This window comes from Gymnoscopelus braueri, assembly GCF_963280865.1.
Source record: "Gymnoscopelus braueri genome assembly, chromosome: 14".
In the NCBI taxonomy this organism is placed as follows: Eukaryota; Metazoa; Chordata; class Actinopteri; order Myctophiformes; family Myctophidae; genus Gymnoscopelus; species Gymnoscopelus braueri.
In genome coordinates, this window is record NC_137619.1 from 32,485,646 (window position 1) to 32,510,181 (window position 24,536).

The window sequence follows — 24,536 nt, forward strand, 5'->3', positions numbered from 1 at the left end:
GTTTTGCTCTAGTTACAAAAAAAGGTTTTCTATAAGGCCATTAGGGGAACATTTTCCATTTTTCAAACCCTATATTACATGTTCACCCATTTTGCACTGCTGCAGAGTGACATTTGGAAAATAGACGTAATATGTACTCATGAAATGAAAGGGGAAATAAATGTAGCACACGGTTGCAAGAATCTGCATTCTAGTACTGTTGAGTCCCATGTGGATTCAATGCTCACAATCACATCAAGAAATAGTAAGGTACAGTACGGTGACCACGTCGTCAGCTTTTCAAGGATTGGAAAAGTAAATATCAGTTCCCTTAGTGCTGCATAAATGAAGGCCAAACCTAATTAAAAAGGCACACGTGTAAAGCCTTGCGCAAAGATTTCAGGCATAAACCTCTCCAGTCTTATCAACATCTGAGCAGACTTGGTGTGGTTCTTGTTTATTTTTGAAACAGGTACAAACAAACAATTTTAAACAATGGCACAGTGGGTTCTGAGAGAGAGTTAAACAGAAGTAATTGACTTGACTCCGACAGCAGCGTAAATAAAAACAGCACTGCTGGCACGCGTTTGCACACGGCAAAACGTTAAACACAGATTTGGGAATAAACGAGACGTTTCGGGCTCCAGGAAAGAGGCCCAGACATTTCAAGCCGTGTTCCAGTCTACTGTGCAGGTACAGAGCTGACTGTGCGCCAGGATGAAAAGGAACAGGCAGGATGACGGAGGTCCAACTCCAAACTAGCCCTGTTTTTTGGCAGACATGTTTCCATGGAGGAGCCGAGCTGGGCTCTTGCTTTTCACTGACTGAAGGGCTACACTGCCATACATGTAATAACACCTTATTGCGAGTCACACAAATTGCAAGCTTAGGCGAAACCAAAATTAGTTAAGGGAGCGTTGCAGCATAATCCGCACACAGTTCTCACTCACACACACACACACACACACACACACACACACACACACACACACACACACACACACACACACACACACACACACACACACACACACACACACACACACACACACACACACACACACACACACACACACACACACACACACACACACACACACACCTTTTAGAGTTGCTCTGTACTTGCGCTGCATGTAGAACAATTTGGGCCCAAGCCAGGGGGCTGCTAACGAACCGTTTATTAATTGGTTCTGGTAGTCTGTTGATATTGGGCAGGATCTAGATCATTTATTGGCTCTGGACCAGCTGCTCTTTGGAGTGGTGCCAAATGAAGGAATGAGCTCAGCAGATTCAAATGGAAATAAACAAATAAATAAGTAAAGAGGATGACCACTTACAGTAAACCTGCCATAACTCAACACAAAGAGGAGCCACTTAGTGAACTCTTAAGGTCTTTGGTTCTCCTTACTTGCTCACGCCAACACACTTGGAGCCAATGAGAGAATGACTCATGCAGAGTGCACACAGTCTGTAAATTGCGCACTAACTCCCCATACCGTTCTACCTTTCCCCCTTTAATTCTACACCTTTTAAAAGGTCAAATTAAATGATTCTATAAATAAGTCATATTGGACTTTAACACCCCGAGATTTATTAAACACATTTCAAAGAGATGGAAATAGTGAGGTCCGAGAGCGAACACAGTTAATTTAGACATGTGTCCGACCAAGGTCTACCATAACTTGAAGTCTGCATCTCTTAGTTTTATATCTGTGAGGTTATGAGTCTCTACTTCCTTGTTGCTCTCTCCCTCTCTCGCTCCCTCTCTCTCTCACACACTCTCTCTCTCTCTCTCTCTCTCTCTGTCTCTCTCTCCCACACACACACAGCATGGTTACAGACCATCCGCCCACCACAGTGATAAAAAAAACACAAACAGGGTTCAAGGACCACCTGTTCTGAGCCGGCTGAACCCGGTGAGGCAATATCAAGAGGACACATCTGGTCTGACGAGAGGGGAACGGGCCGGATGGGAATGGCAGCTTGCTACCGTGGCCCTGGGCTGGTGACAGATGACTCACATCTGATGCTGGGGTCAGTAAAGGGCGTGGAGAGGGGTAAGAGGGAGAAGGACATGCTTATGGTTGGTAAGGTTGGTAAGGATAGCGGTTTTGTTGGGAATGAGTGGTTTAATTACTTTTGTTTTAAGTCTGACATCTGGAGTTTATTACACAGCAAAAATCCTGACTGTTTATTGAACTATGAGATTGTAAAAGCGTACCCATAAGGTCCCTTTTTGCACTCCCAGAGTTAAATCAATGCTCCGATTTTTACTGTGTAGGAGGAAGGTTAGAAGCATGACTGTGAAGTTGTAATGCAGTGTTAGATATTGTAGTATCTCAGGCAGTTGCCGGAGTTGGGGATAGTACTGTACTGTAGGTGTGAAATGAAATGGGATGCGGGAGTGGTGTTTTTACAACCTATAAAGTGCAGCGGGACTCCGATTACATTCAGAATAAGACAGTGGTTGGTTAAAAGAGAGAACATGCGGTGTGGAATCATAATGAGACAGTGGAGGATAAAGCCTGAGTCATACTTGGTTGTGCATCGTGTCAAAAATTGTCTCACAACGCGTCCCGCTGCACATGTTGTGAGCTTTTAGATCGGCTATTTTTGGTACGCAAAACCGCTGTCCGACTAATTATAAATTAGCATTAAGGTAACTTGAGAACAATGATGGAATATCGCTCTGATAGCGAAGACATGAAGCCGTGCGAAGAAGCCAGACATCTATACCACTGTTGAGGTGCTGCAATAAAAAAAATTGAGCTACAGTATAGCCTGAGAACCTCTGCTCTGAGGTATAATCTGTAATTGTTAGGATCGATTTGGGGGTTTGTCTGGTCGTGGAGCACATCTATCAAGCTACTGTCAAGCTTAGTATGCCCAAAGCCAACGAGAGAACAAAATAATTGCATCTTCACTGTCTCCCAGTCCTGGCTCGGTGGAACGTTGGCAGAGGAAAGGCCAGAGTCAGCCATGCTATTCTTGTGAGACCGTGGATTGCCCAAAACGTGTAACCTGGCACTCTCAGAGCTGTGTCTCCAGTAGTGCTTTGGCTTATACGCTACATGGAACAATTTGTGCTTGCAAGTGCATGTGTCCATGTGTGTGTGCGCACATAAATCAACGTGAATCTCCACAGGATAACCCATCGTTTCACACTGCACTAGTGTTATTTTTCCACTGTGTGAAACGGAGTTGGATGTCAGAACAAGGGGAAGCACAGTGGGAGGAAGGGAGGACAAGCATGTCTTCTGAGACAACTTCTGCCTCATTGTTTTCATTTATTATTATTTTTCCCTTGCCTTGAATATACTATATCATAGCCCAGACTCATACTAGTACTACTACTACTACTACTACTACTATTACTGTACTATTACAGTTTACTACTATTACTGTAGCATATTTTAACAGTAACTAAGCCTCGCCATAGCACACAGTTAGTTTGTTTCGATCATCGTGTCAATTAAAACAATGGGAGCTAAACCTGACTAAACCCGTTTACCAGATTGGAAAAGTGTGCTCCACTGTTTGAATACATCCAGTTAGTTTACCCATTGGTCATTCCTCCTGCTAACATAATAAGAAGTGCTCTGTTTCAATATGGGGAGAGGGAAAGAGAGGGAGAGAGAGAGAGAGGGAGAGAACATGGAGCGGAAGTGGACTCACTCGTTTTTCCTGAGCAGCAGGGCCAGCTGTTCACCTTCCACATGGAGAAGCAAGTGCAGTGACGTGGGATAGCTCTGAAACAAAAGCACATGATAGGAGCGGTTAGGGGACGCCCGGCCCCATGGTCACAACCCCATCCTGCCTGACACACGGGAGGGTTGCCCGTAGACTTGCATTAGGGGTCAGATTTAATAGGAAGCTGCCACCCTAATATGACACACATCAAACACACGTACGCACACATTAAACACATCACACACCGTATATAGAACAGGATGTGTAAAGGCACAATGGTGCTGGTAGAACAGGAAGAGAGGTTTCAGGTCCTACAGTTCCCAGATCCATGATTGGAACAGCAGCACTCAAGCTAATTCTCTACTGAATTTTCTCATAATTATGCTCTAATGAAGGCGTGACAAGCTGAAATGTGTTTTGCACCTCACAACATGTGTGGAAGTCAAATCTGTCAATTTTCTGTCATCTGTGGGATGCTCTGCCACTCAAGAGTTGTTTAAGCAAATCACTCCTTATTGAAGATCTTTTTATTCCCTACTTGGAGTGAGGTCTCTAGGGACAGCAATGGCAGTCCGTCTATCTGTCCCCGACTTTGTTCTTCTCTCAAAAACTACTGGCTGGACTGCGATGTAATTTGCTGTGCACCAAGATATCCCATTATCCAACAGGCACATACTGTAGCAAGATGAATCCTAATGGTTTTAGTGACCCATTGGCCTTGCCTCTAGTCATACACGGGCATATAAAATGTGAATATATAACATACAGTACAGGTTGGGTGTATATGGAGCAGCAAAAGCCTTTAGTGGCTCTTAGACGGTAGTCCATGTGTTCACCAAAGCTTTTTTTTCCCACCTGAAAACGCAAGGCACTCTCCTAAAAAAACGTTCAAAGTCCGCCCAGAGTTGACACTATTTCAACTCTTGGCGCTTAGATGAAAACGGCAGACGTGAACGCGCAGCGCAGAATGGACGCTCAGTGCCTCGTCGCTTTGCCGTGTTTGCAGCATGGTGTAAAATACACGGCACTTCCACTGTAAACAATTAAAACATATGTTGCGCTCTTTTTTTTTGCATTTTCTTCTTTCCCAGTTAATGAAGCCATTCAGCACACAATTCAACAATTCAACCCCTTATCTCCATATTCTAACTTTTTGTGTTTTTTCATAAATTAATGCCTTACTTGATCATACAGCGTGACACAAAAGTATCAAAAGTCGCAGATCTACACGCATAAAAAACGAAGCGATGCGTTTTGAGCTTGCAGATCTGCTACTTTTGCCATTTTTTTTTTAATCCTGAAAAGTAGCAGTTTTGGACATACAAGGTTTCACCTGACAGAGACGATACCGTACATGCTGTCCAATCCAAGAGGTTTAATTTTTTCCAATGCACTTTCCAGAGAAATGAACAGGCACATGAGGGGGTAGCATTTTCGTGTACGTATTACATCATAAGGCGTTCTGTTCAGCTAACCTACAACATGAGCGTGAGTATTTGTCAGATGTCATAACACTGAGTGATTTCTGCTTTGGGACATCGAGTTTTATACTTTATATTTGGACGTGGGAACGACACGACAACTGTGCATATTTCAGTGCTGACTGACACTTATTTTCTGCATTTTCAGCAACTCCTGATTTATGGCCTCAAAGGCCTCTGGGAAATGAATTTGTGCGGTGGTGGATTTCCCTCACAGCTCATGACAGACTCCATCACAGAAAACATGTATGTCGCTCTGCACACACTGTGTGCTGTGAACATGCATACAAAACACCAGGGCTGCAATAAAATGCATCGCAACAACAAATTAATGCAGAAAGAAAATTATGGCACACCACATAGCGATGCGTTGTGAGCTTGTAGATCTGCAATTTTCATTATTTTAGGTTTATTTTAAGATATTCTTTTAATAATCTATTAAATCAATTAGGTTTATTAACGGACCCCTACATAACACGCACATATAAACAAACACCTCATCTTCGAAGTGAGGGTGTATGTGTGTGGGGGCTAAAATGTTTACACCTTCTGCAACAAACGGTTCCAAATTGCCTGCAGGCCAAGGCACCGCGAGGGGAAAACCCTGTGCTTGGGAATTGAGTTAAGAATCCCCCTTCTGGAACGGACCATGTGCCAGAGGCTTATAGTGTCACCAGAAGTCCCTCACAAGGGGGACAAAAACATAACAAAAAACATCCTCAGAAAGATGCAGGATGCACATGCTGTGTGAGTCATATCCTGGTGGGCAGGCAGACCAAAAGACGAAGAGGAAGGCAGACAGAAAGACAAGCCAACAGAGGGAGAGGTATACAGAGAAGACATCCAAGACAACCCCTGTCACACAAACGGGTGAAACGGAGTGGTTGGAGTCTCGCTGGAGGTCTGTTCGGGTCACTGTCATTTACAGAATGTGTCAGGTGGCCTACGGTCTGTACTGTGCCTCCATGTGTGAGTGTGGCAGTGGTGCAAAGTGGCCACGTTCATTTACTAATTCTGAGGTAATCTTAGTTTCCGTTTCTCCCAATTCAGTCATTATTATGCCAATGAATCCTCCTCACACCTCTGTTTCTTACTGGCTCTTCTGCCAGTGAGGAGCCCCCACCAGGAGGACATAGCATCTCCATCCTACACCTCCTGTTCAGTAGTAAAGTTGTAGTTATTATGTTTAATAAGACTACTAAGAGATAACCCTCTTAGTAGAATATGTGACATGTGTGTTCTATCTGGCGTTTGCTTGTATCAGAGAGCACAAGCATCGAGCCTTGTGCAGCTGCGTGCATCAGAGAAAGAGCACATCAGAGAGAGGGAGAGATTTAATTGATTTGGTGCCAGCAGGTCTCGGTTAGGGCATGGGCTGATGAATTTCAAACCCTTGTTGGGTTAGGGTTAGGCCAGGTTCAAACGTCAAAGTGCTGCCCCAGCCAGCATCTTAGCGGGGTGCCGCCCAGCCGTAGGAGCCGCTAGTACAGTGACAAGATTGCCCTCCCCACCTTACCTACCCCCACGCCACCCGAGCACACTTTTTACTTTTTTAATACTTTATCCCAGAATCTCACAAGTGCAATTAGCTATACTCCACAGCTTTGGAGATTTAGATTATTAACACAAAATATACATGAATTGATCAGTTATGATGTATTATAGTTTAAGCTACAGTACCCGGAAGCAAATAAAGTAATTAAAACCAGCCCCACCTTTTGAAGCTGCAACATTAAAAGAGATGAACACATGAACGCATTACTAATTAAAATCCAAATGATTGCGAAAATGTCCATTCTGCCTAATAAGTACTATTATGTTCTGTACTTTAAAAAAATATGTTATAAAGAGTATTTCTACATTGTGATATTTCTACTTTTAACTTAAGTAAAACAATCGGGAGTACTTCTTCCACCACTGGCGTGTCGACAGTTCATGTGAGGTCATCCGTTCGGTACAGTCTGTAAGTAATGACTCAGCAATACTATACGACTGCTTGACGACCTTTTATTGGCGCAAGAACCAGCCCAATAAATCTTCTAAATGTGGAGGGATAAGTCTTAGTGCACTCTCTGATAAGACAATCACTACAAGCTGCCCCGACAAGGACTTTAATTTGGAAGCGACGCTGCACAGATAGTCTGACTGTAAAAACACAGTGTCCCAGGAACAAAAAAGCACTAGTACAGTATATATCAGCAGTAGATAGTACTGTATATGAAACTGTCAGAATTTGTTGAACATTGTGTGAATGAATACTGTACATGTATGTAAATCACTTTGTTTTGATTAGATTCTTTTACTACTTAGCAAGGTAACAAATTATCATGACATACAGTATTCTCGTATTGAATTGAGACCAAGTCCCATTCAAGTTATATTTCCCTGTGCAAGGAAAATAAAGAATCCACACAGGAGCAGTGCAATGGATACATAAATGAAGGAAACCTAGGGCCGGTTTAACCGCTTAAAGGGTAAGACCACTTTGGTAGAGGTTTGGGTTGTGTAGTTACCTTGCCATGATGTAACTCCAAAGGTGGGCAAGAAATCAAAAATAATTGCTCCATTGATTAGAAATTGATAATTCAAAATATGCTCCTCATTGAATTACATTGTACGGTAAAACAGCTCTCTCAAAGTCGCTCTTTTAGCACGTAAATGAACCCCAAAAAGTTGATTCAGACAATGTAGAGCATCACCAAACCCAGTACTGTTTGTTTATTTAATAAAAATGTCATCTTCCTGTTGATTTGACTATTTGAAGATCTGGATCCGGATCCGCGGATCCAGTCCTGGTTTTCTACTTATCAAAAATGGCAAAATCAACAGGAAGTTGACATTTTCATTAAAAAAAAAAATAGTACTGGGTTTGGTGATGCTCTATATTGTCTGAATCAACTTTGTTTGCGTTCGTTTTTGTGCTAAAATAGTGACTTTGAGAGCTGTTTTACCGTACAATGTAAGTCAATGAGGAGCATATTTTGAATTATCAATTTATTTCTAATCAATGGAGCAATTATTTTTTATTTCTTGCCCACCTTTGGAGTTTACATCATGGCAAGTTAACTACACAACCCAAACCTCTACCAAAGTGGTCTTGCCCTTTAAGCCCTCTATACTTCAAAACTAATACTTAGTTGACCGGGAAAGGCTCTGTACTTGGTCCGCAATTTTTTCCCTGCTACGTCAAATGCCAAAAATAGCTGATCTATAAGCTTACAACGTGTCTCACAATGTTCCCCCAGTATAGGGATGATAGGGTTCATGTGGTTAAATATTTAAGGAGTGCTCAACACCTACGCATTTCCCTTGTCTGGAACAGTTTCCTTAAGCTACGTTGTGGGAGGGTGAATTTCAAACATTTTCTTTGTCAGCTATAGTGAGCCAGATGAGTTGGGTTCCCCTGCCTGAGGCTGTCTTTAGACCGTGGGTATGAGTCCAAAAAAAGCATACTATGTAAAAGTAGGTAAAATGATTCACTCAGCACTTAAAAACCCTATGGATAGTAAAAATATTAATCCATTTAGTTATATACAGAATAATATTAAATGTAGGCGATACATTCAATTCATGCAAGTGCGGTGATAAATTGAGTATATGCCTTGTCCTGCGGTATTTGCAGGTGTAGAGTACCTTCCCTTTGGTAATAATTTGTCTGTGCAACTAATTTGTCTTTCCGACAGACTTTACAAGCATACTCTGCACACAATGTACTATACCTTAAATTACTAGCAGACTTGGTAAAAGCACACATCCCCATGGAAAGACATGACAGAGTCAGTGGTTCATTAGTGTGAGAGAAGGCTGCTCCCACATCTAAATTCAAATCAGCATGCTTGTTTCATGCGCTGCCGACTTGCAGTGCTGTTTAAGGGCTAGCAAGTTTGAGCAATAATTTCACAGGATGTTGCACACCTTGGGGGGCTTGCTCATACTAACCAAACAAAGAGGGCCTAATCAAAACAAATGAGAGCCAGCTAGAAAGTAGAGAAACTGCGACAGGGGAGCGAGCACAGAAGAAATAGAGCAAAGGATGGGAATTACTGCAGAGGAAAATCAAGCAAGCAAGGAAGAAGGCAACAAGGGAGGTAGACGAAGGGGGGATACCGTAAAGGCGAGCAGACAGGGAAGCGTATCCGCCTTGCTGATCTTTCGGAAGTATATTAGCAGCATTTGCATTAAACCAGCATTGCTAAGTGGCCTTGTGCTACATATTTACCCCGGCTCCAAGCTGGCTGATAGGTCTGCGCTCCTTGCCCTCCAGCAGTAGCGGTACCATAGTCCCATTACGTTCCGGTTTTGTTACGGTTCTCCATCCAGTCGAGTCCAGACCACTCCCTGTGAAACAGATCAATAGAACCAGAACGACAAGACACGGTGAATGATTACTGATGATGGGTTCGAGGGTAAATAAGGTAGTAGGGATTCTGACAGACATGCCCTCAAAAAAATATACCGCTGTGATTTTGTGAAACATGAACCAGTGATTTTTATTAACACCACGATTGAGCAAAAAACATCTTGTTTTTTCTTTGTCTGACAGGCAGCCAGGCAGGCAAACACAGGGGGTCAGAAATATGAGTCAATAGTGCTCTGCACATGTCTCAATAATTCAAAAAACACAGCAGTAATGATTCAGGCAATAAAGGCCCACTACAAAGGCTTGCCAGCCACGGAAGTAATTCACTGCACTATCCCGCTGCAACGGAGCGAAGGCCCACAGTGCTCTAGTGAGGAGCAGCAGTCTCCCCCCAAAGGACTTCTGTAATATGGCCAGAGACACAGGAAGAAACATCAATAATAGATACTCTCACACAAGGAGGAATATGAGGAACTCAGCTTTTACAATATCTCTAGAAAAGGCCCACTGCCAAGGAAATTGCACCCCACCCCTTTCTTTTTTTTTCAGAGATTCTGTCAGAAATAAAAAAAGTAATGTTTTCCCCCACGCCTCCGTGACTTTCCTCAGATCCACCCCTTTTGACTTTCTCCTAAACTTCCCCCGAACAACTGCATACAGTGATTACTCGCTCAGAGTAAAAGTGAATTTAGCCTGACAGAATCCAATTATGTTAATTCCCAGAAGTTGAAAAGGCCATCTGTTTGAAACCACATGCTATATAGGACATAATATATACTGTATACTGTATATATAGAGCTTGCCAATATCTGTGAAAAGATAGCACACGATACGCCATATCAGCAGCTTCAAGCGGAGCGTGGGAATAATAATCAAACTCCCCTCTCCCCCCCCAGCGTCTCTCTCCCTCTGTCCTTCCCTGCCTTCTCCCACAGACCACTGTGGCTGGCCTCGGCTCTCTCCCATGAGGCTGTGCGCCTTGCCTTGATGATAAGATGGAGGGAGGCCCGGGGGTGGTGGTTGAGGGCGGGGGGGGTCTTGTATAGCCCAGGACAAAGCTCCTGGAGCTGTGAAGCTGTGGATGAATGGACAGTGGAGGAGTGGAATAGGAAGTGGAGAAATAGGGACACACTGTTAGAAGTGACGAAGCTGATGTCCTCCCGGTGCATACTGTATGGCACTGGTTCTCAACCTCGGGTCCGAGGACCACCAGGGGTCGAAATGGACACTTGTGGATCTGTAACTCTTTTTTACAGTGTAGATTGGGGTCCCAGAGACAAACAAATACTATCAAAAGGGGGGTCTGTGACTCTGTGGCCTAATGCATATCAGACTAGGGGTCCTTTAATTTGAAAAGGTTGAGAATCATTGCTGTATGGGAACCTGGCGGTGCTACAGCATAGAGGGATTACAACAACCACATAACATGAGTTACAGTGTAGGCCTGTTTGTTTGACCCGAACTGTGAAACCTGGTAGAAATGGTCAGCAGGCTCTCCTGAAGAAATGAGTGACTTTTGGGTGGAAGAGGTCAAAGGTCAAGGTCATAGGCGGCGGGTGAGCTTGGCAATTGGGAAGGCTGTTTGCGTTCGTTTTTGTGCTAAAATAGTGACTTTGAGAGCTGTTTTACCGTACAATGTAAGTCAATGAGGAGCATATTTTGAATTATCAATTTATTTCTAATCAATGGAGCAATTATTTTTTATTTCTTGCCCACCTTTGGAGTTTACATCATGGCAAGTTAACTACACAACCCAAACCTCTACCAAAGTGGTCTTGCCCTTTAAGCCCTCTATACTTCAAAACTAATACTTAGTTGACCGGGAAAGGCTCTGTACTTGGTCCGCAATTTTCTTTCTTTCCTCCCAGCTGGAAAATTCTTCATTTTCAGATGCTCTGTCTTGTAGGCTGATGCTTACATTAGCCTAGCCTGGTAAACCCCCCTCCCTCCGGAAATCTCAAAAGTCTGGCCTGAAGGCTTGTCTGGGCATTTCTTGCCCGTTCACCAAATGGACGAGCCTATCAGCGTCGTCGCTCATCGTTCTGTGATTGACAGCTTACGTTGGCCAATCAGGTGGCGAGTTCGAGTGAACCCGAATGGATCCGAGTGCAGCCGACCAAAATGGAACGGCAGCCATTGTTTTCTGTGCATTGTTTTTACTTTCGGTTTAAAAACTTTAAAACACTCTCAAACTTCTTTTTTGAGGCACGGTTTTTACTTTTAAGATATCGTTTGGATAGAATTTAGTTGTTTAACTTCATATATGTGGTCAATTAATCATGACAGAGCCTATTTAAAAATAAAAATTCAGAGAACCGGCAGGGGCGGGCAGTGACACGCATGTATCCGAATAAGGCAACCTATTTTGGGCATGGCCGTCTCAAAAGTCTCGTTGCGTCACATTAGTCTGGAGGTGGTAAAAATGCACTGCTGATTGGCTGAAGGGGAACACTGCTGATTGGCTGAAGGGGTTGTCAGTCAACGGCATTACTCCCGCCCAACTCCAGCCCACAGCCAAATTGCCGAATGGGCGATCATGCCAGACTCACTCCTGAAATAAATTACACATGAGATTTCCGGAGGGAGGGTTTACCAGGCTAACATTAGCCTACCGTCGTACAATGGTGTCATGTACCGAAGATAACATATCTACAAGTACAACGGGTCGATGAGACGTGTTGTAAACTTGTAGATTGGCTATTTTTGGTGCGTGATACCATCGTAGAACGAAGTAGAAATCCGGCTTAAAGGTCCAATGCCATTGTCTTTGAAAATGAGACTGGGAACGATGTACAAAAAAGAATTTCACCCACTTTTTTACCTTGTAAACCTGTGATGTGACAATAAAACTGATTCTGATTCTGAAGGACAATGACTCCAAACTCCTTTCCCTCAACTTCAAACAGTCAGTCAGATGGCGCGTGTTCTGCGGTCTCTCAGCGAGGCCCAGATCCCCGTTTAACCACTGTGGGTAACAGGCATGAAACGGGACCTCCTGGCTTTTTATGGGGCATTTCAGCACGTGCCGACGGTAGTTTGCTGATTTTTGTGGCGCGTGAAAACCACTTTGGATGGAAGACGCAGCGTGATGAAGGCCACAGAGTACAGCTAGCTAAAGAATCATTAAAAAGGCTCCATAAAAGGATTGTCAGGCAGACGTCTTGTTAATAAAATACTTTCAACACCTCCACTGTCTCACTTGCAATTTATTTAGACTCTCTCAGACAGTGAGTGAGCTTGTTTTAATTAAACGCAAAGAGGAGACTGATTGTGCTAGTGTGTGTGTGTGTGTGTGTGTGTGTGTGTGTGTGTGTGTGTGTGTGTGTGTGTGCGTGTGTGTGTGTGTGTGTGTGTGTGAGAGTGAGAGTGAGTGCGTGTGTGTGTGCGCACCCGCGAATGTGTCCTTGTACATATGGGACTCAAGCTGAAAGCAGGGTGATAATTAAAGTGTGTGTATGCATCCGACGTCTATCATTGCTCCCCTAAAGGACATTTTCTTGGAAGTGGAAGAGAATTTTGACTTTCATGATCATTCTCATGGGCTTGATCCTCCCTGGGAACCTTTGGGATTTAAAATAAGTCTGGCCTATTCCCAGATGTTTTCTGGGGAGTATCTTGATTGGTACATCAGCCACACACAGTCATATTCCCATATTCAACACCGGGGCAAAATCAGCTGCAGGCTGCACTTCTAAAAGAAAATATAGAAACAAGTCTAGCCTACTTGGCAGCCAGATGCACTTTCTTTGTATGACCTTGCAGACTATCACTTTTAACAAAGCTCTATATACTTCGTTGGATGCCAAATAGAAAAAGTAGCTCATCTACAAGCTCATAATGTGACACATTATGAGCTTGTAGATCTGCTATTTGAGCAATTTTTGTTACTGTGGATAAAGCCAACTGCAGAGATTTGATCCAACAAGGAGAACTGTGATCTCCTGCTGTGTCGTGCAGCTCCAAGCATCAGCTGTTTGAGTAATTGCCTGGTAAATAGTTTGAATTCAAAATGTGACGGTCCGTCTCAAGGCCGACTCTGCTCAGCATGGGGAGTGAAATGGCAGACTAACCCGCAATAGCTTTGTTTTACTGGGGTGCTGCATGTACACAGTATGCTTAACACCGCCATCCCCTCCTCATTACTGACTCTCAAAGTGATGATGTTTTTAGTTTTTTAGGTGGGTGGATAGGTTTTTGATGGGAGCTACAAGTAACTATTTTTTTGCAATGTAACAAGCATTCTGATGGCTGAGGACATGGGCAATAAGGCACATGAAGCAGCAGCGTTAGGAGAGTAGAGTTAGGCAGAAATGTCAATTTGGCCAAAAACGTACTTAGGCAATTATGCTATGAGGCTAACGATATACATACACACACACACTAGTATAAATAATAAATAAATAAATAAACAGAATTAATTAAACGGAATACATTATCTTTCATTCACACCTGATATATGCCCACTCAGCGATGTTCTTGTCAAGACAGCCTGTTCCCATACAGGCTGTCTTGACAAGAACAGCACCGAACAGCAGAGGCAGGAGGGTGTAAGGGCCAGAGCAGAAGGGACAAGTAAGGGACGAAGGACATTAAGGGGGGGGGGGGGAAGAGAGAGAGAGAGAGAGAGAGAGAGAGAGAGAGAGAGAGAGAGAGAGAGAGACTAGTGTGAAAGTTATATTTTGGACAACAAATGAATGTACTGTATAAGGTGGGTGCAGATATATAACATAATACAGTGCAACACAGTAAGATCTATTTTCTAAAAGAAATGAGGGCAGATGGGTGGTAATGGTAGTTCATAACTTGGTCTGTAGCTTTTACAGTATGCTCTCTGAACTGTTAAAAGTACTTTTCAAAAATAGCCAACCTTCAAGCTCACAGACACAATGTAAATGGTAAATAAATAGTAAATGGTGCATTTACATAGCGCCTTTTATCCAAAGCAATTTACAATGTGCATTACATTCACCAATTCACACACATTCATAGCTCTACAGCATTGTGGGGGATGAAAGATGCTGTGATGCTTTCAACTTTGATGTCAAAATCAAACAAGGGAATGCAGCTCAGCCAAGATGAACATAGAAATGACCTAAAATACATTCTCAATATTTAGATGTAGGGTGTATACTCAAAATATTATACAATATTACAGTTTGAGTAAGTATAAGTAGCCCTTGGGAGCCAATGGTTCCCGGGCCATGTGGCCCATATGTTTGAGTAAGGTTAAGTTATATTGCCTTGACTAGCAGTACAAGTAGTAGTTATAATCATGTAATTCAGACTTTCTTTTTGAAATTAACATGGCCTTTTTTCAACCACCACAAACATACAGTATGAGTCATTCTAGACACAGAGAAAATTGGGCAGCCATGGTTCTTACAATTGAGAAACATAAAACAAATATATAAATAGACATTTTCTATCATAATATTTAGACAATGATTTGTCATGCCTCTATATTAATTCCCCCCAGCAAGCCATACTATAGACTCAATAGGCTCAGCTGGATAAAGCACACAACCGTTGTTAACTTGACAAACAGCAGAACATGAAAACAACTATTTCTTTTGTATGCTTGTTTGTTTTGAGAGCATTGCTTCTTCTGGTCGGGAACCAAAAAATGGGATTCGATATTCTTACAAAGCTGCAGAGAAAAAGAAAATACATGAATGCTAGAATCCCTGTTCTGGGCATGTCTCTCTTGGGAATGAGACCTCAAGTCTCCATGAGATTACCCGTCTAATTAAATGTAAAAGTAAATAAAAGAATATCATAAAAGGCGAATATACAGCGTACATTGCTGATCTACAAGCTGACAGTGCACCGCAACACGACACGTTGTCAGCTTGTAGATCAGCTATTTTCGGCAAAGAGTTTTGGTGTAGACAGAAAAGAGGAGGAGGAACGATTAAAGACCCCTGGGGGACCCCGGTCAACAAAGTATATAGAGGTGAAGTGTTTAAAACATTGTTCAATGAAACATTTGGTCCCCATTGTGAGACCTGTTGAGAACCACTTGCCAAGTGGACAGGAAGAGTGGAAGTGATTTGAGGGGGGAAGGAGTTGAAAAGGGCATAAACAATAGTGTTGTGGGTAGGAAGAATGATGGTGTATCAAGATCATGACTCAGTAGTCTACGTGGCCTTGGGTGATTGCAGAACTGCTGCTTCAGACTAGAAAAGTGCTGCTTCCCTCCACAAGATATTTGAGGATAAAATAAGGTAAGATAAGATGTTTTCCTCTTATAGCTCAAACTGGAACAAAGGAATGTTACAAACACCTTAGCAAGGCGCCCTGTACACATCCAATTAAAGATTCCTTGCAAAACATCACTGACCTAAATATGGCAATGTATGCAACCCCTACATTGTGCCATTCAAAACAGAGTGGAGAGTAATTGTTTTGTTTGTTAGTTTAACCACTGCAATGATGGGGGGCTCTATTTCGTACACGTCTAAAAAAAAATCCAAAATGTTCAAATGTTTTTATCATTCTTTCATTTTTTTCTTTAACCTGTTAAACCCTTTAGATTGTGCCATTCGAAACAGAATGGAGAATAAGGAGGCTTTGTAAAGTGATACAGCTCATAACAAAGAACTAACCTGTTTTATAGATAGATGGTCTCTATCTTTTGAACGCTGACATCCAAGGGGATGATCTTGCATTCATTTGATCAGCAAAATGTCTTTCATATTTGGGTACTGTTTTTCCATCTTAGATTCACTACGGGCCAGATTGTACATTTAACAATTTGTCCTGGTAAAGACTCCTTATATCCTCTTTACAAACAGAAACCTACAGTAGAGGCAATGTTCCTCGACTAATGAAACATAAACACAAGATGTATTGTCTGAATAAGCAGTTTCAGATAGCCTGAAGTACTAGCTAGGCTTTAGTGGTTAGATATGGATAGAGTGATGTTTAGAGTTAGAAGCAATATACAGTAAATGAGAAGTCTATATGCATTGATAAAAAACAAAATCATTTCACCAAGAAGAATGAATATAAAATGCGCTCTTCGTCTTAACTGTATCATCTCATCTTGAGCAGTGTTCTGAATAATAGCTTTTATTTTGTAGACTTAAATTGATCCACACCAAGATGATAGCGGATTCAGCAAGTTATATAATAACCTGTCACTAACAATTTTCAAAGGTGGAAAAAAGACTATGAATACTCACTCCAGACAATTATTTTTAATGAAAGTTGTTCCCCTAGTAGAGAGGATAGAGAATAAGATCTCAGCAGTGTAATGCAGTGTATCGTGAAATGGACCTGAGTTGCAACTGTAGTTGGACCGCCTTTTCCTGTCTACACCAAATGTCTTCGCCAAAAATAGCCGATCTACATGCAACGTAGCCTGGTAAACCCTCCCTCCGGAAATCTCAATTCCATTTCATTTCAGGAGTGAGTCTGGCATGATCCGCCTTTCTGCAATATTGGCTCTGTATGCCAAACGGCCGGGCCTATCAGCGTCGTCGCTCATTGTTCTGTGATTGACAGCTTACGTTGGCCAATCAGGTGGCGAGTTCGAGTGAGCCCAAAACACGAACGGCAGCCATCTTTTTCTTGTCCGCTATATTCTCCGCTATTTGTTTACTTCAAAAAGCTCTCTAACTTCTATTTTGAGGCACGGAATTTACTTATAAGATATCGTTTGGATAGAATTTAGTTGTTTAACTTCATATATGTGGTCAATTAATCATGACAAAGCCTATTTAAAAAATAATAATTAGAGAACCGGTAGGGGCGGGCAGTGACACCATTGTACCCGAAAAAGGCAACCCATTTTGGGTATGGCTGTCTCAAAAGTCCCGTCGCGTCACATTAAGACTGGTGAACTGCTGATTGGCTGAAGGGGAAAAATTATCATTGGCTGAAGGGGTTGTCAGTCAACGGTATTACTCCCGCCCAACTCCAGCACAGCCAATATTGCAGACAGGCGGATCAGGCCAGACTCACTCCTGAAATGAAATGGAATTGAGATTTCCGGAGGGAGGGTTTACCAGGCTACATGCAACGTGCCGCAACGCAATACGTCGCAAAGCATTGTAGCTTGCAGATCTACTATTTTTGGCTAATGTCCCACCCCAGTATAGGGATGCTGGGGTTCAAGTGGTTAACATAAAAACATCTGAGAGTTCTGCCTCACCCTGTGTGTCCTAACATCTGTCCTCTCCCACTGGCCTCCCTTGACCTCCTGTAGGTAATGACACTAGTTGCTTTTCTTTGCTAATTGGAAACAGTTGTTCAAGGTAGTACATGTAGCCTGGTAAACCCTCCCTCCGGAAATCTCATTTCTATTTGATTCCAGGAGTGAGTCTGGCCTGATCGCCCATTCTGCAATATTGGCTGCGGGCTGGAGTTGGGCGGGAGTAATACAGTTGACTGACAACCCCTTCAGCCAATGATACTTTTTCCCCTTCAGCCAATCAGCAGTTCACCAGTCTAATGTGACGCAACGGGACTTTTGAGACGTTCATGCCCAAAATGGGTTGCCTTATTCGGATACATGGGTGTCACTGCCCACCCCTACCGGTTCTCTAAATTTGTATTTTTAAATAGGCTTTGTCATGATTAATTGACCACATATATGAAGTTAAACAAGTAAATTCTATCCAAACGATATCTTATAAGTAAATTCCGCGCCTCAAAATAGAAGCTTTTTGAAGTAAAAAAATAGCGGAGAATATAGCGGACAAGAAAAAGATGGCTGCCGTTCGTGTTTTGGGCTCACTCGAACTCGCCACCTGATTGGCCAACTGTCGCTGTCAATCACAGAACGATGTGCGACGACGCTGATAGGCTCGGTTAGCTGGTAATTTCACTAGAAACCCCCACAATGGGCTATCAGGCCAGACTCACTCCTGGAATCAAATAGAAATGAGATTTCCGGAGGGAGGGTTTACCAGGCTATAGTACATGTATATAGGCACGTATACCTTAACCATATTGAATACTCGATTCTGGTTCGGCCAATCAGAATTGATGTGTATTTCAGATATACATTTTTTTTTTGTCAAAGAGAGAATTACCCCAAAATATAAGCAATGCTTATAAGCACTGCTTATCGTTGCAATTGGCCACGGTATAAGCCGGATAATCCACTCCAAGATGTGCGGTTATCAAAGACAAAGAATAATGCACACCAAGAAGGAAAACAATTAGCCTTTGCGTTGTGCATTATTTTCCCATAACCTAGAATATCCCTTAGCCTACTGTACATATACAGTAATAGTTAGATATGTATAGAGACAGAGGGAAGAAAGATATTAGTGAGAGAGAGGAGGGGATAAGGCAGATTTGTCATGCCATCCCAAACGCAGAGAGGTAAATCATTCGATGCCAAAAGGCAAGACTAGAACCCACTACAAGGAAAACAAGGAGTGAAAGGAGGAGTGAGAGTGAAGGAAGCAGAGAGATGCTCTAAATCTCTCTTGTTGAGAACGTGAGCGCTCCCCCCGCTTTTAGTTTTTTTTTTTACTAATTTTTTACCATTACTTCTTCTCTTTGGCATCTACCTTCTCATCTTGCGTGAGTGATAAAACTCTGCAAACATGTGGTAATTAGAGCTGAGCTTGAGCGGGTGTTAATCCTACATGTGGGACCCCCCTCCTCCCCCAATTCCAAACAGTCCAGCCCATTATAGTCTGATTGGGTAAACACAAAGGCCAGTGGATCATGGTGAGGTAATAGTAACAGCAGACTCCTCAGTCTGCACCACTAGAGCCCTTGGGGCTCAGGAGGGGTCCCAAAGGCCCGAGTTATACTTGGTTGTGTGCATCGTGTTGCGCACAGAAAATGGCCAATCTACAAGCTCGCATTGGGATATGTATGCCAGTGGTTCACAAACTGGTGTCCGGGGACCCCCAGGGCTCAGGGGGTTCCAGGGGGTCCCCAGCAAAATTGAGGAACAGTCTAAACACTTATGCCCTATTTTGCATTTTGGCTTTTCAAAAATAGCCATGTAGAATCTTTGAAAGATTTTGAAAAATCTTCCCTTATGGGTGTCCCTGGCATAAAATCTTTTAAATGGCGATCTGCGGCTAAATATATAATGGGGTCCTAGACATGAAAATGTTAGAGAAACACTCATGTAGTGTATGTATTAGGCAGAGACAGACAGTGTGAGGGATGCAAGGACTTAAACATGCAGCACGCATGTTTTAATTACGCTTGCGCTGCCTTGGTGCTGTGTATCTCAACCAACCCTGCAGGCAGAATGCAGGAAGTGTTGGCTTAAAAAGCCAATTGCCAGCTTGTCCTCGGTTAACTTGGGCATTATGTCTCAAAGCTTTGGGGATTTCAGCTTGGAGTATTCAGGGATTTACAGGAACTTATCACACATGCTGGGTCACCTAATAGCCAGCTGTGCGATAGAATGGTCCAAAATCACGAGTTCTTTCACTGGCAAAATCATTAGAATCATAAAAAAAAGACATACACCCATGGGTCGTATTTTTGTAATATATTTAACAGAGATGCAACCACATGAGAATGCATAGACAAAGACATGTCATCTAGGACCCCATTATGTATTTAGCTGCAAAGAAAATATAGCCTTGTCTCAAATGTAAGCCTTCAACCCAAAATGGTATTTCAATTCACATATTATTTTCTCAGTAGATAAACATAGCTCCAGCTCTCGGAAGCCTCTACAGTTCAAAGGCTACGGGTTGAAGAGCACATCTGGATACAGCCCAGGCTCTCATGAAAAAATGGAATCATCTTGTTTCTGTGGCTTGCTATTGATGAACATCATCGCTGCCCACGCCACAAAAGTCATACAACGCCTCTGTCTGAGTCGCTGAATCTATTCTTATGTCTGATGTCACGAGTGTCGGCGGGAATTCAGAGCTCCCCCCAACGCGAGCCAACATGAGCATGTTCTGACAATGTTCTGTGGGCGATCCACGGCACCGTTTGCTGTCCAACGCCAACTTGTCTGGGACATGATGATGCGACGGCTTCCCCGCCTGTTTCAATGTGCCCATTCTTTGTACTCTCTTTCCCTATTCTATACCCTCACTATCTTACCCTCTCTCTCTCTCTCTCTCTCTCTCTCTCTGCCTGTCATTCTTCCTCCCCAGCTGAAGACTTGAAATGCAAGGAGCGATCGCCACATGCATCAAGTGTCCCAGCCGGTGGCATGTGTTTATGTTCATGGCTATGTGGCACACATCATACCACCGTACCCAGTAGTGCAGGTGGGCCACTGTGAATCTAAATGCTTACTCCGTCATTACCACGGTGTCGAGCCTCGAAAATAGCAGATCTACCAGTACAAGCCCAAGCCTGTAAATGGGCCATTTTCGATGTGTGACTCAGGCTTTAAAGCAAAGCAGCAGCAACCAGATGAGCAGTGGGATGCTAAATCACCCTGTCCTCTAAATGCCTATCGCTGACCGCTCATCTGGCTGCGAGAGGCAGACAAGGAAAAGGTTATTTCCTAAATGGCTTTACCGGCGGGTGGGGTGGGGGTGTCAATGAGTTGTCTCAACGGGGTGGCAGCCATGCGTCATCGTTCTGCCACACACCCAGAGGGGGGGCATGTGTGTGTGTGTGTGCGTGAGTTACATCCCAAGAAACAAGTGTTGAAAGGTGGGATGTCTCTGCACCTTGGAAAGGTTGTCTGTCTGTGTGTGTGCGTGCGCGTGAGGTTTCCCTAAAAAAAGGTTGCAGTTTATTCAGAACACTGCGGCTTGAGTTCTAACTAATACCAAGAAAGTGGATCACATCCGGTTCTCAGATCTTTACACTGGCTCCCTGTCTGTCAAAGAATTGATTTCAATCAAAATACTACATTTTGGTTTATAAAGCATTGAATGGCTTATGATCTCATATATTTCTGATCTTGTGATACGTCATGAACCATCCAGGCCTCCCGGTCGTCTGGGACAGGTCTGCTTCCGGGACCCAGACGTGGAGAAACAACGTTCAGTTTTTCTGCACCACACATCTGGAACAAACTCCCAGAAAACTCTGCCACAACTTGTTTTTTTAATCATTTCATCTGCATTGTAATGCTATTCTATTCTCTTATCTTTCCATTTTACTTTAACTTCCTCTTATTTTCTAATTGTATTCAAATGTCTTAAGGTGTCTGTTAATGTTTTAACGCTTTAAATGTTTTGTGTAAAGCACTTAAAAGTGCTGAAATATGTAATACAAATACATTTCACTTGCCTTTTGTGTGTGTGTGTGTGTGTGTGTGTGTGTGTGTGTGTGTGTGGCAAAGTTTTCATCTCCTCTTATCCAATTTTTTTTTCCAACATCCGAGACAATCTAATCCTTTCAATTAATTCTGTTGTCCAACGCAGTGGTCTAAAACCAATATCACGCCTCTAATCTAACCAGGATCATTTCTCCCTCTGTAATTGTTTATCGAACCCCAGATAAACCTAAAGGTACACAGCCACTGAAATACATGAAGTGAGACTATTCCACTCTGCTGGTCTTATAGTTACAGATGGAGAGAGAGAGAGAGAGACAAGAGAGAAAAGTTGGGTGGTCAAAGAAAGTAGAAAAACAGGAGCGAAAGAGAGAGAATAGAAGTTTGAGAAATTGTGAGTAAAATACAGACAGAAGCAGAGGATATATCGTTTTATTCTGTCTCCTCTGCTGTTTAACTTTGAATAATGTAAGTTCAAGCTGAACTTGTGAAGATAGTGAAGATACCCCTTAGGGTGCCCTATGACTTACACTTTGCAGAGAATATTACTGTTATAAAGGCTGACCTTAAAGCAGTTATGATGTTAAAGTGGGGTGCAGAGGGAAAGACCATAATTTGTATGCATGCGTGCGTGTGAGTGTGCGTTTGTGTGTGTGTGGTGTAGTGTCTGTGTGCGTGCATACTGTACATGCATGTACAACAGTACTGTGATTCTTTTTTCCCCGCAGTTACAGCATAATGCCAGGAGCCAAACTCTCTGAACTGCGGTCCTTTCATCTCCATCTCCTCCACACTGAAGCATCTCTACATACATTATCGTATTGCAAAAAAAAAGAACCACTCCCAACAATTTTTGCACTGAACTCTCTGTAATCTCCACTCTCGTCTCTCTATTTTATTTCATACACACCCCCCCCCCCTCCTAAAAATAAATAAATAAAATAAAAATAAATGCACCCAGTGACTCCCAAAGTATATCATGATGAAACTGCGCTCCTCTGTCGGGGAGGAGGTGGGAGGCCACAGTGAATGGCTCACAAAGGATCCAGCACCAGACATCAAAGAGGTGCTGCTTGCTCTCTTCCAATACAGCGCCCCCACACAGTACACAGCAAAATCCTCTGTGTTCATGTAACTATGAAAGAGTGTACAAAATCCCTGTACGCTTTCTGAGTTACAAATGGATAAATGAACACCTTTTACTGGGTGAAATCGCATTCTGGCACGTTCATTTAACACAGAGAGAGCAAAACTGGACCCATTTTAAACTCAGCTTTAAATAGACACTCTGGATTTTACTGGTGCAGAAAACTATTTTTATACCCCGGTGTTCACACATTAGACAACCCTCTGGGTGGGAGATTTAATGACCCCACAGCAAGAGGGTGGGTGAGATAACACCCCCTCGTACTATATATTTTTCTACTGTGATTATGATGGTATAGCTCTATTGATAGCTCTGTAATGCACACCACTGTGCCCCATGTATTGAGTTTTGGCCCCATTTATGAGGTATAAAGCCGAAGCAGGCTTCTGATGGCTGACAAATCAGTGGGGGTTTGTAGAAATTAAAAGTGGAAACCTATTACCATGGTTCTTATGTGTGCAGCCTAGCATCCCAGCTAATATTTGTCAGTTAAACTGTTCGGAAATTAACCAGAAATGTTACATATATACTGTCTGTCTGTCTGTCTGTCTGTCTGTGTGTGTAAGTGTGCGTGCGTGCCCATCATTGGTTTCTAAGGTGCACATTATATACACATAAGACCACCATCATTATCATTAGGAGCTGTGATTATAAGGACTGTCACTATGAGATAAGCAGTTCCAACAGCTCCATAAGCTGCACACACTGCATAGGTACGTTCACATTTATCACAGCCAGTGTTCTTTTTAGTTCGTTGATGGTTTATTTACTTTTGGATTTTGCTACATCATCACCTGTCAGAAGAAACCCCAGAGGGACCTGACAGACTGTGCCACAATTTTCTGTCTATTTCTGCTGTTCCCCTACATGCCATCACTTGCTTGTACAGTATCCTGAGCAGCACATAGAATTTGCCAGTAAAATTATAACACCCTCTGCGTTGTTTTGAACATGACTGTAAACTCATCTATGCAGAGTTGCGGACCAGCAGCTGGTCCGCAACTCTGCATAGATGAGTTTTTTACAGTCAGTCTAATTTATACGCCGAAAATAGGGAGTTACAAGCTTGCAGTGAGCTTGTATAGGTCAGCTGTTTTCGTCTATGAATCAGGCTTTTTTAGCCTGACTTCCCGCTATTGTTCCATGTATCTCTGAGCAGGAGACAGTCAACACACAGGAAGGATGCATACGAAACAAAACAAAATAATGTATCTCCTCTTTCTCAGATATCTAGGCAATAATAAGGCTAGGCCTACAGTATCAGTATCATAACAGTCATTCTGGAAAATTGTGTTACAATGGAAGGCACCTAACCTGCCGTCATTCTAGAGTTCATAAAAGTATTTCCCTGTGTCTTTTTCAAGTTTTAGGATCTTTTAAGATGAATTCTCCCACACTCTTCATGCGCTCGTCCAGTCGACAACACAGCCTCGGATTCAATGTAGCCGTATCAATCTCACAGCATACAGAACTCATGACCGGAGGACCACTGTACATATTTTTCTTTTTGATTACTACTCGTTCATATGATGTTTTTGCATAGTATTGTATATCTGTCTATCATTAAATATTTCGATGACTTGAGTACAACGGACCCCAATGGAAACAAGCCATAGCGCTTTCTTGGGTATAATCCTCTTAGCAGACCTTGTATTGAACTGTACTTTCCTGTGCTTTTTTTTTGCAAACTGCAAATAAAGTATT

General features: G+C 42.7%; 1 protein-coding gene across 1 annotated transcript in view; it reads right to left on the minus strand.

Moving 5' to 3' along the window:
• LOC308100754 (disintegrin and metalloproteinase domain-containing protein 12-like) overlaps window positions 1–24,536 on the minus strand; it is a 129,087-nt gene that overhangs the window by 103,098 nt on the left and 1,453 nt on the right. The window contains exons 2-3 of the mRNA XM_080449847.1: window positions 9,370–9,488; window positions 3,655–3,728 (exon numbers count right to left, since the gene is read on the minus strand). Of these exons, the coding sequence (XP_080305973.1) occupies window positions 3,655–3,728; window positions 9,370–9,488 (193 nt within the window). The remainder of the gene's footprint in view (window positions 1–3,654; window positions 3,729–9,369; window positions 9,489–24,536) is intronic.